Consider the following 11939-nt stretch of genomic DNA (forward strand, 5'->3'; position numbering starts at 1 on the left):
GACGACCCAAAAAAATATCAAGTCTCTAGTGGAGATCAATCCATGATATTTCCCTTTTCCTTTTGGAACTGGGCTGTGCATTTTATATTTATATTTAAAGATAAAATACTAAAAAAAACCAGGGAAAATTTTTTAAACTATACATTTTTTACGAAAATTGAATAAAGGATATGGGAAAATGAACAAAAAACAAACACTTAAAATTTTTAATTTTCATGTACAAAAAAAGCTGGGCCTACTAGTCGAAAAAATGTTTTAAACAGTTTTTCCTTTTATTTTTTAAATCTCTTAAAAAAAGCCTTTAATTTTTTTTTCAAAGAAAGTTTTTTTTGATGCCCCAAAAAATTTTTATAGGGGGAAAGTTGACGCAAAAAGTGTCAACATTTGGGAAAAACAAGAAATTTTCATAAAAAATATTTTAAAATAAACCAAAATTTTTAAAAATATTTTTTGTTTTTTAAAATTATAATAAATGGGAAAAACTTACCCTTTATTAATTTGTCCATTGTCCTTTTTAAGGCGGGGCTTTTTAGACAAATTTTTCACCATTTCCATCTTAGTTTTCTGAAAGTAGTCCAAAAACGACATTTTCCTATTTCTAAACCATTTATGTGAACATGAATATAGAAACGTCAACTGTTGTATTTTGTTGAACAGAGTGTCTCCACGGACCTCTTGAATGTACAAATAAAATAACTTCTAATAAAGGTAGCTTTACAAAATAAACAAATTCGCTTGATATATGTCAGTTGACAAATAAAAATTGAGTACCAGTGTAAAATAGTTTGTTTCTTCGGTCTTCTTTCGCTATCATTGTATATGTTAACAGCTTGAATTTCGTTGGGATTTTAAACAAAATTTGTCTCTGTATCTTCTTTATAAGATAATAATCAAATTATACAAAATTATTTTTTTTTTACACTTTATTACTTCGCAACGAAAAGAATGCACCCGTTTTTTCATTCGAAGCAATGCTGAAGAAGGAAGCATACCGATTTTGACAAATAAGGGATTTTTAATAAAGCCAGCCCTTAGCGGAACTATTCTAGTACCTTGGCCCATCACTTGGCCAAACTATCACTTCTTTGCAAGTATATTGAAATTTAATTTTACATTTCATAATTATTAAAATGCCATTCCAAACCAACGAAAACCCCCGGGAAAATTAAAAAAAACTATAATTTTGAATGTTCGACAGCTTACTCAATTTTTTTTTTTTTTTAATCGGGAATATTTTCATTTAAATTTCTAAACCCCGAACATTTGAAAAAAATACGAGAAACAATGTGTCAAAACCCCAGGGCAGTGAAGAAAGGATTTAAAAAACCCATATTCTTTTATATCTTTAAATGGCTCGAGTTTCATACGTAAATAAAATACTCAAACATGAGTTTCCTTATTTTCGTAAATAAACAAAGTGAATAAAATACGACCATCTACTTAATAAAGTGATCTAAATGCGTTTTAAGTGATAAGTATGTAGGTATGACTCGGTGCAAGTGCATTGTAAATCCTTTTAAGTTGCCGATCATTGTTTGTATTTTGTTTTAATTCACATACATTTGTGAGATCATTTAAACCTAGAGTGTTTACATCACAACGAACTATGTTCGAGAGAAGATCTATAGATTTCTTTTAAAGAATGGTCTTTTCTAGAAAAAAAATATTATAAATTAACTTTTTATGAGTTCCACGGGCATCTTTTATCAACAGCGCGTGAATCATAATCATTACAGAAAAATGCGCCATCTGGCGGCAATTTAAAACTGCCGGGCAACTTGCAGTACCACATCGGTTTGAACAAAAGAAGAATTAACGATGTTTTGTCTATAAACTTTACCGTTTCTAATCAGTTTTTAACTTTTCAAGTACCAACCGCATACAATGATAGCTATTGTTTATATCGAGGTATGTTAAAAGATAAAAACCTGCTTAATTCTGTAAACACGAACATGTTTTTCTCATAGGCATTAACAATATTGTCCTTAAATGAAAAAAAACCAAGTTGTAGAACTAATATTCAATAATAATTAATATTTAAACTATTCATCATTGAACTATTGGTCAACCATTATAATTTGCAATTGTATTTGCAACATAGTTCAAATCGCTATCTATAACAATTATTTCATATCAATTTTCTATGGCTTTTTTCTTTTAATTTGTCTTGATAATACAGTGTAAATAAGTAGATAACTATTTAAAGGATAAAATATAGCTGGGCTAGAAGGTCCTGAGCTTTTAAATTAGTAGAGGAATACTTCAAATTATGGAACCTTTTATGAAACCAACTATTTCAATTAATGACATTCATACTATTACCTCCTCATATATACACGGGCATGATATACATGTAATGAATGTGTAACCAAGATAATAGATATTTTGCATGTTTTTTATATGATTACACTTCAATATAATAAAGACTCACCTGTCCTAAACTCTTAAAGGAACTTAGGTCGAACTTAGGCTCGGACTCACAACCTTCCATGTCAGCCGTACCCTGTCGGTCCATGAAGAACAAAATACTGTCCCTCCGATTGAGATTCACTGTACGCCGACTATAATAAACAAAAAAAATCAACATATTATCCCAGAGTAGATATGAAACAAATACATCTTTATGTTGTCTTTATTCCACCATCCAATGAGTATAAAATGGTAGTGTACGTCGAATTGCAACTTTATGTATGCACAGTGCCGCCAGAAGAAATTGGGTTTTTTTTTTTCTTCTAAAAATTAATAACAGAATCATCATCATTTAAACATCTAATGTAGTCATTCTTATCAAGTATTATTTAAGTAATTTAAGTTTAGTTTAAACATATTTTACCGCAAAACATACATGTAAAATATAATGCAAATGATAAGTTTATAACAAAAAGCATATTGGTTGGGTAACATGTACTAACAACTTTAGATTAAGCCCTTCAGAGCAATTTTAGTAATAAATTATGCAAATATCTGGGAATAATTTACTTAACGAGTGGGTTGACTCATGTTGACCAGGTTCACTATGTTCACTATCAGTCTGAGACCTTTTCTAGTTCTTATTAAATTAGCAACTATAATATCTAAAGGAGATTCTTAAGACTTTAATATACATGGTTCAAAGATGTGAATGTCAAAGCGTCATTCATTATGAGTTAAAATGAAAGTAACAAGTAGTAATGTACAAGTAATGTACAAGTAATGTACAAGTAAATAAAATATCCAACTTACCATGTGAAGACGTTTTGAGCAAGTATCACAAAGTCCACGATCCTTCTAAACCTATCAAGACCCTTCATGAACAAATATAATCAGATTAATAAATTAAATAAATAAACACGTTTCCTACATCACACATAGTTTCCGTCACAACCTTATAGTTTTTCTTTCCATTTTATTCGTTTACAGGTTAAATAATTTCGAATGTGTCCCAACGACAAAGGCAAGTATAAAAAGATAAAGCGACCTGTGTTCGTACACAATTTAACAATTCAACAATTCATTTATCTCAAACACTTGAGTTACTGCATCTATCATTTAAACTTTAAAACAGAAAAATCATATAGAATTAGACAATACAAGATTATTGTCCTTTTGATAAAGGGTAAACATATTCTCATACTTTAGATACGCAACTTTATGAAATAAAGTACAACGCACATCAAAATATTCTCTGTGAATATCGGACAAAGTTTGAAATATACATTGTATGTTTGATTATCTAATTTTGACATTGAAAAATTATTACATATTATAAAAATGCATTGTTGTACACGTGTTTTTATCACTTAAAAAACGATTTTTATGTCAAATGAAATGAAAGTTTGCGACCACAGCGTTGAAACCAATTTTTCAATTGTATGACTGTGCATTTTTTTATTGTTACAAATTTATAGACCTTGATAAATATTAATAAATTTTATCAGAGTACAAAAACCTATAATTAAATAAGAACGTGCTTTTCAAATGTTACAACACTTGTAGATTTAAACAAACAATACATATCTGCTGGTATAAATCATTTAAAAAAATGTATCTTTTATATGCAACAAAACGAGGACGGACAGCGTCAATATATTGATATTAAGTGACCTAGTGGAGAAGTCGTTGACTTCCCAGTCCAGAGACCGCGGGTACGAACCTTATTGGGCGTCACAGTGATGTCTCCACGAATGAATAAAAATGCAAGTAGCTGCTTTAAAGTGATTAATGTAACTTGAAAGAATGTATTCAAAACATTTTGTTGGGAAGGGGATTTAACATTTCGATCCGGAAAATCAAGTGCCCATTTTATTGGTTTATTGAAACTCATGAAAATAAACAAAATCCATACCACTCTGCCGGTTTTCTTGAAACTCCATACATGAAGTTTTGATATTTCAGTTTTGTTCGTCTCATTAGAAATGTCTTCAATGCTATTTTCATCTTCATCATCGTCCGAATCAAACGCACCGAGAAATATTCGGTTCGAAGATATCTGTGGTAATTCAGAGCCTTTATACTCGTTTAATGTATCTTGCACAAGTTTGTGCACCCTATCAGGTCGCTTGGACAAATCCGGCGTACTAGACGTGTATGAGTCTTTATTCTTAGCACCATGAATAAACGGACTTAGTTTGATTTCCGTCTTCCCGGGACAGTTTTTAGCATCACTTCGTTTCTTCTTCCGCGTGGTACTATGGGTACGAATCGTCTTCCGGTGAATAGTTGTCACTTCCTCCTCCTCATATCGAACTCTCTCTTCCTCCTCCTCCATTTCAAACACTTAGTGTCAGTCTATCCTAGTCCCGTCTTAAACTCTCAAGCTAAACACTTACTCATTTCAATTTATGTTCACTGAAATAAATCTAATGATTCTTTCCGTTCTAATCAATACTTTCAAATTTAACGCCGACTTATGTTTTATCTGTTGAATTGCATAATAAATTCTGTTTCAAATAACCAAAGTGTTGGTGACACTTTAATAACTCTGTAACAATCAGAAATAATGTGTATTCCAGCAAAAACTTGACTTATTCTTATAGCAGATATTTATTATGGAACCATTAATCTTCCTAAGTTATGAAACATGAGTTTAAACAATTCATGGTTAAAACGGGATTGCTGTAAGGTGAATGTGTCTATACAAAAGTTTTGCTTTGACAACAAAAAATGTAACGGCATGCATACAAACGTCTGGTGTGAACAACGTTATACTGGAGAAGAATGACAGCTGAAATATTGTCAAATTTTCAAAATTGTAAACATAGTGCGTGAACAACACCGACTTTCTCCATTACATGTTAGAATTTGAATACCAATAAACAGGTAACTACTGACGCGGTATATATTCTATGTCGTCATTTTGTTAAATTTACTACAAAATTAGACAAGCAATAGTAGTTTATCTTCTGTCTCGGACATCGGGTAGGGAATGATATACATTTATCTGTATGTCTTAATGAGAATTTTTCGTCTCTAAAATAGGTAACAAAAATACCATCCTTTTTAAAAGTAATATCTTCATATATACGGTTACAAGGTTATTATTTTTAAATGTGGATCACTGAAAAAATTCACACAATTTATCTGTGAAAAAAGAAGACTTAATCGTTGTTTTATTCAATTGTACGTAGTGCTCGGCTTTTTTCTTCTATACTTCGTTTACACATCAGCCTTTGAGAATTCGAACGTGTATATTTTAGTAATATATATCTTGTAGATATTAATATATAGCCCTATATCTTTTAGAGATTTTCTACAATCTGGTAAGAAATTTGTGTCTTGTAATGGATAATGCCCTCAATTTATATTACAATTTAACATAGCCATGGTGGTGTAATGTGTGAAAAACGAAGTGTCATGATTAACTTGTACTTATTTATAACAACTTTTTAACAATACAACCACATTGCCACGGATTGAAAAGACTGTGATTTTTATTTTATTTTATGATAGTACAATATTTCAGGCCACTTAACCATCTACTAAGGGTCTTAATAAAAAAAGTTTCAACATAAATGAAAGATAATTGAACAAAGTATAAATCTGTTGTAAGAGGCACGTTTAACACGTAAAACTATATATAGATTACTTTTTTCAGAAATCAAATCATAATTTAATTTATATACTAAACTCTAAAGAAAATAATTAGCCTATGTACTGGCACACAAGATATGCCAGTTAATGTAAACGAAGTATCCCAAAAGACAACGGCAATTTTTAGGGTGATATAATTTGTAGAGGGCTGCATGTAAAATATCACGTTCTAGTCATTGTAGTTTCTGAACAGATTTGTTTTCTTTTAGGTAACAAACGTTACCACAGAGCAAGGTCATCAAACGTGACCACAGAGCGGGCCTTTTACGTACCCAAGGAAAACTTTATATTCATACAACTTTTGAAGACAACTATCCTAATGCAACATCAAATATCTAAGTTCTATAATACAGTGTAGCTTTACATAAGAAGATTTAGATGTAATTTCATAAATTTGTCAATGTAAATAAACTCACTATAATTTGTAGAGGACCACAAGGTAATGTTACATGCCAAATATGTGAGCTCAGCTGCCCAACTTCACTAACGTTCTCAAAAAGAGATAAATCTCAACTTGAGAGTGTCTCAATATGGACTGAGATTCTTACTCACCTGAGAAAAATCTCAAGTTGGCTTTCACTAAACTTTTTCTCAACATTTGAGAATTTTCTCAACTGAGACTGTTTTTTTTTTATCAAGACATAAGCGGCTATTATTGTTGATGGGCTTCTATGACAAAAATATGGAGTGTTCCTTTTTGTAACGAAGTATATAGTTGCTGTTTTGATGTAAGATGCCGCAACAGGGAAATGTTTTGTATATTTATTACATTAAGTAGATCTATATTTTCTTGTTTTATTAAAAAAAACACCAAAAAAAAAACAAACAACAATAAAAACACCAAGAAGTATTGAAAATGTGTGAATATTTCAATGCTAATGAAAATAATTTATCAAGAATGAATGTAGAACTTACAGATCAAAAGAAAGCAAAACAAAATTCAACAAGAACCGGTTGAACCGGGTGATGCTTGAACCGGGTGATGCTCCCCGAGAAGGTTCTGGACACAGGAAAGTATAAAAAAAATGAACAAAGGGCAATAACTCCAAAATTAGACCAGGCTTTGTTTAGGTTCTTTAAGCGTTGCAGTTCTATCCAATTATATCTAGCTACCTACAAAGTTTCATGTTGATATCTCTAATAGTTTTAAAGTAATGTCAAGGACAAAAGTCAAAAAGTAAAAATAAACAAAGGGCAATTACTTCAAAATAAGGCAAGGCAGAGTAATGATTTTTAAGCACTGCACTTCCACCCAATGAGATCTATCTATCTACAAAGTTTCATGTTGATATCTCTTATAATTTTAGAGTAATGTCCCAGACAAAGTTCAAAGTGTCAAAATGTGAACAAAGGACAATAACTCCAAAAGTAGGCAAGACAGTGTTACAGTTCTTGTGCACTGCAAACTTACTCAATGAGATCTATCTACCTACAAAGTTTCATGTTGATATCTCTTATACATTAAGAGTTATGTCCCGGACAAAGTTAAAAGTGTAAAAATAAACAAAGGGGGATAATTAAAAAATTAGGCAAGGTAGAGTTACGGTTCTTGTGCACTGCACTTCTACTCAATGAGATCTATCTACCTACAAAGTTTCATGTTGATACCTCTTATACTTTTAGAGTTATGTCCAGGACAAATTTCAAAGTGTAAAATAAACAAAGGGGGATAATTCAAAAATTAGGCAAGGCAGTTACAGTTCTTGTGCACTGCACACCTACTCAATGAGATCTATCTACCTACAAAGTTTCATGTTGATACCTCTTATACTTTTAGAGTTATGTCCCGGACAAAGTTCAAAGTGTAAAATAAACAAAGGGGGATAATTAATAAAATAAGGCAAGGCAGAGTTACAGTTCTTGTGCACTGCACTTCTACTCAATGAGATCTATCTACCTACAAAATTTCATGTTGATACCTCTTATACTTTTAGAGTTATGTCCCGGACAAAGTTAAAAGTATAAAATAAACAAAGGGGGATAATTCAAAAATTAGGCAAGGTAGAGTTACGGTTCTTGTGCACTGCACTTCTACTCAATGAGATCTATCTACCTACAAAGTTTTATGTTGATACCTCTTATACTTTTAGAGTTATGTCTAGGACAAATTTCAAAGTGTAAAATAAACAAAGGGGGGTAATTCAAAAATTAGGCAAGGCAGAGTTACGGTTCTTGTGCACTGCACACCTACTCAATGAGATCTATCTACCTACAAAGTTTCATGTTGATACCTCTTATACTTTTAGAGTTATGTCCCGGACAAAGTTCAAAGTGTAAAATAAACAAAGGCAGATAATTCAAAAATTAGGCAAGGCGAGTTACGGTTCTTGTGCACTGCACTTCTACTCAATGAGATCTATCTACCTACAAAGTTTCATGTTGATACCTCTTATACTTTTAGAGTTATGTCCCGGACAAAGTTCAAAGTGTAAAAATAAACAAAGGGGAATAATTCAAAAATTAGGCAAGGCAGAGTTACGGTTCTTGTGCACTGCACTTCTACTCAATGAGATCTATCTACCTACAAAGTTTCATGTTGATACCTCTTGTTGTTACAAAGTTATGTGCCAGACAAGAAAAGGGGACGGACGGACGGACGGAAAGACGGACATTCTCACAGGACAGTAATTATGTGGCTACTCTATTGTTCTCTCTATTGTTCTTTTAGCCACGCAAAAGAAAAATAGCCACATAAAAGCATTACGGAATGAATGACATCAAAGAGAACCTATTGTCCCTCTAGCCACATAATTACTCTCCTGTGAGTGCGGACGGACGGACGGACGGACGGACAAGGCGGCGACTATATGCTCCCCCGAAATTTTTTCGGGGAGCATAATAAATTATTTTTAGTATGATAATTGTGATGTGATGATTTCATGACATCATGAATAAGAGCGCATGATGTCATCCACAATAATCAGTCAATATGTTACTATATTAAATTAATAGGAAATTAATTGCCAGAAAGGTTAAGTTATGTTTATTTATCAAAATAACCATGCAGAAAGTAAATACCCTTGAGAATAATAATTTAGCTTCACTGAGACATAATCTGAGACAGCCAAACCTTGTCTCAATATATCTGAGAAAATCTCAAATCTTAAGTTGAAATTCTTCTCAATATTTTTTAGTGAAAGCCAAACTGAGAAATATCTCTATCTCAATTTCTGATTTGAGAAAAATCTCAGATTTGAGCTGAGATTTTGACTTTGAGACCGTTAGTGAAAGCCGGGCAGACACTGTACTTTCTGAGAAGAATTTTACAGACGTCAGTTTTAAATTTTATCTTCAACTATGTGACATACTTATGCATGGAACTGGATGAAACAATTTATACAACTGGAATAGAGATCGCCTAAAGATCATTCCTGTGAAGTTTGGTAAAAATCTAGCATGTGGTTAGGGAGGATATGTTATTTTGTTACATTTTGGATAATGACACACTGCACATAATGGACATTATGGTACAAAAGCTCATCTCTGAACACTTTGTGTTAGGTGAGCTAATATTACAAGAAAGTATGATACTTCTTACATTTCCAGTCTTAAAATGCTGAAGATTTCAATTTCTAGCCTTTTTCAAAGTGTTAATTAAAATAAATGCCTACAGGCAAGAACAGTTTCATTGACATTTTATTTACAAATTTTTAATACAAAAGCAAAGTTTAAACAATATGTGAAGTAATTAAAAACAGAGAAAAAAACAACAAAAATATATATATATGTGAACATAAAATGAACTATACGACCAATTATACTCACTGTTGTACAGGACCATATTAAAATAATAAATACTAGAGAAAGTGTCTACAAGTACATGCTCTGCATATATTGAATTGTTAGAACTTAATAATCAAAACTATAGTTTCCTTGATGTTACCTGATAATTTCACAAACTGTAAACATCTACTTCTTATCTTTAATGAGAACTTCTTTGTTCATTAAAACATCATATCTTTTCCATTTGTAAAAGTTAAAACGAAATATTGACATACGAATATTGTACTGACTTTGCAGGTTTTTTTTTGCTTTTAATCTTGACCCTACTTGCAAAACAAATCATTATAAAAGTACAAAATTTCTTTCCTCAATTATATTTTTTTAAAGTAAATCAGACACAGAAAATCAGACTTAAGTTTAATCAAATAAAAAAATAAGAAAATGTAACTTAGTTACATCTAACATTAATAAAAGAAATGAAATTTTTAAAATTAATCAAACCTATTTCTATCACATTAGTCTTTTATCTGTATAGAGAATAAAATGCCGTGCTTTTGGGTTGAATATATAATACCCTGCAGCAATTAACACAAAGGTATGACCATAATACCAAACTACCTGCCTATCACACAATTTCTACATGGTCTCTGGTTTTGTTCTTTACAAAATTCTTCATTAACAATAAGAATACTGATAGCATCATATGAATAATGGCAAAAAAATAGTTTCCTATGAATATTTTTTTCTATTTAAGTATGACTTTGACACTTTTAGGAATCAAGATAAAGTTAACTATCAATGCTCATTATTTTCTTACTTTTTGTTTGGGTTTTACATCGCACCAACACAGTAAAGGTCATACATGACTTTTCAGCATTACTAGTGGAGCAATACCTCCTGTGCCCCTCCCTGCATTATTTCAAAAACAATCCTGGTGGGATTCAAATTCCAAATGGTGCAGGGCAATTGATTATAAGACTTTATAAACAAGAAATCTTTAATAATAAAGCCCTTTGGAGACTCATAATATTTTCTCATTCATGAAAATAATTGCCAATCTTAAAAGCTTTTGAACACAATATACAAATATAACATGCAATTCAAGTCTTTTTAAGCTCTGTCACTGCCTGTAAACCAGTCTTTAAATCCTTCCATATCATTGGTTTGATTTGAAAACTGGTTTCAATATTAGCCAATCAAATGGTAAGTTTTAGACTGGTACCAATTTCATCTCAGCAGTTGTAGAACTTTATCAGACTGTCATGCAGCATGTGTGTTTGTGTGTGTATATTTTAAGTTATAGTGACAAAAATATCTAGAACTGAGATAAAACAGAATAAATATATACAGCACACAAGATTTCTTATTCTTCTTAAAATCTAACTACATGTATCATGATTTTTGAAACATGTTTATCTTATTCTTTGGCTTTACATTTCTTCTTTTTAATTTTGACAATCACATTCTAAAAATGCACATTTTATAATTGAAAGAATATAATTATGCACCTTAACTCAATGCGCAAAACTTCATCCAATCATTTCACTAAGCACCCTACTAAGTTTACTATTTCATTCATGTTTCTATGAGGTACACTAAACCTTCACTTTATCTAGTTAAAGAATCACTAATTATCTCATTTCAGTGGGGAAAAAAACCTACAAAAATCAAAGTGACAACTGGAGATAAATATACAGTATATTTAACCTTAAATATTTATTGCAGACTTATCAACAAAATTTACAGTATTGACAATTTTTCTAAGAACTATATTGTAAAACAGGAACCATTCACAAGTGGAAATAATTCAGTGAAAATCAACACTATAATTAATTTATGGGTCTTTGTCAGTGAACCACAATATCACATCTCCCGACCCACGTCAGAAGATAAATATCTTCAATGGTTGTGAAGACACAACATAAAGCCAAGATTTACACAGGGTCTTTATTCAGGATAAATCTATGCTATAGTTATTGGACTTGGATAGTGATAAGTCATAGTGACTCAAAAGATAAGTGTGAACTTAAGTGTGAACTTTCAAGAATATACTTAAATTGTTAGGAGGGATATAATACGCACACAGAACCATTAACAAGTGTAATATCTACACAACAGATAATAGGAAGTCCCCCATATTGTTTAAA

General features: G+C 31.3%; 1 protein-coding gene across 1 annotated transcript; it reads right to left on the reverse strand.

The window, feature by feature from the left end:
* Nucleotides 1-483: 483 nt before the first annotated feature.
* On the reverse strand, nt 484-5249 carry LOC132720061 (uncharacterized). Its single transcript, XM_060704049.1, has 4 exons — nt 4325-5249; nt 3223-3284; nt 2432-2561; nt 484-564 (listed from the first exon to the last, which is right to left on the reverse strand). The coding sequence occupies exons 1-4, from the start codon at nt 4745-4747 to the stop codon at nt 484-486; spliced, it is 696 nt and encodes a 231-aa protein (XP_060560032.1). The 5' UTR covers nt 4748-5249.
* Nucleotides 5250-11939: the final 6690 nt, after the last annotated feature.

This window comes from Ruditapes philippinarum, unplaced genomic scaffold, assembly GCF_026571515.1.
Source record: "Ruditapes philippinarum isolate M1 unplaced genomic scaffold, ASM2657151v2 ctg1073_1_1_1_1, whole genome shotgun sequence".
In the NCBI taxonomy this organism is placed as follows: Eukaryota; Metazoa; Mollusca; class Bivalvia; order Venerida; family Veneridae; genus Ruditapes; species Ruditapes philippinarum.

What these genes read in the sequence shown, in the direction of transcription:
- LOC132720061 (XM_060704049.1), bottom strand. Translation starts at nt 4,747, where the DNA reads ATGGAGGAGGAGGAAGAGAGAGTTCGATATGAGGAGGAGGAAGTGACA. An exon ending in TCAAGAAAACCGGCAGAGTG is followed by an intron (nt 3,285 to 4,324) that starts GTATGGATTTTG and finishes TTGTTCATGAAG; the next exon opens with GGTCTTGATAGGTTTAGAAG. An exon ending in CCTTTAAGAGTTTAGGACAG is followed by an intron (nt 565 to 2,431) that starts GTGAGTCTTTAT and finishes GACTACTTTCAG; the next exon opens with AAAACTAAGATGGAAATGGT.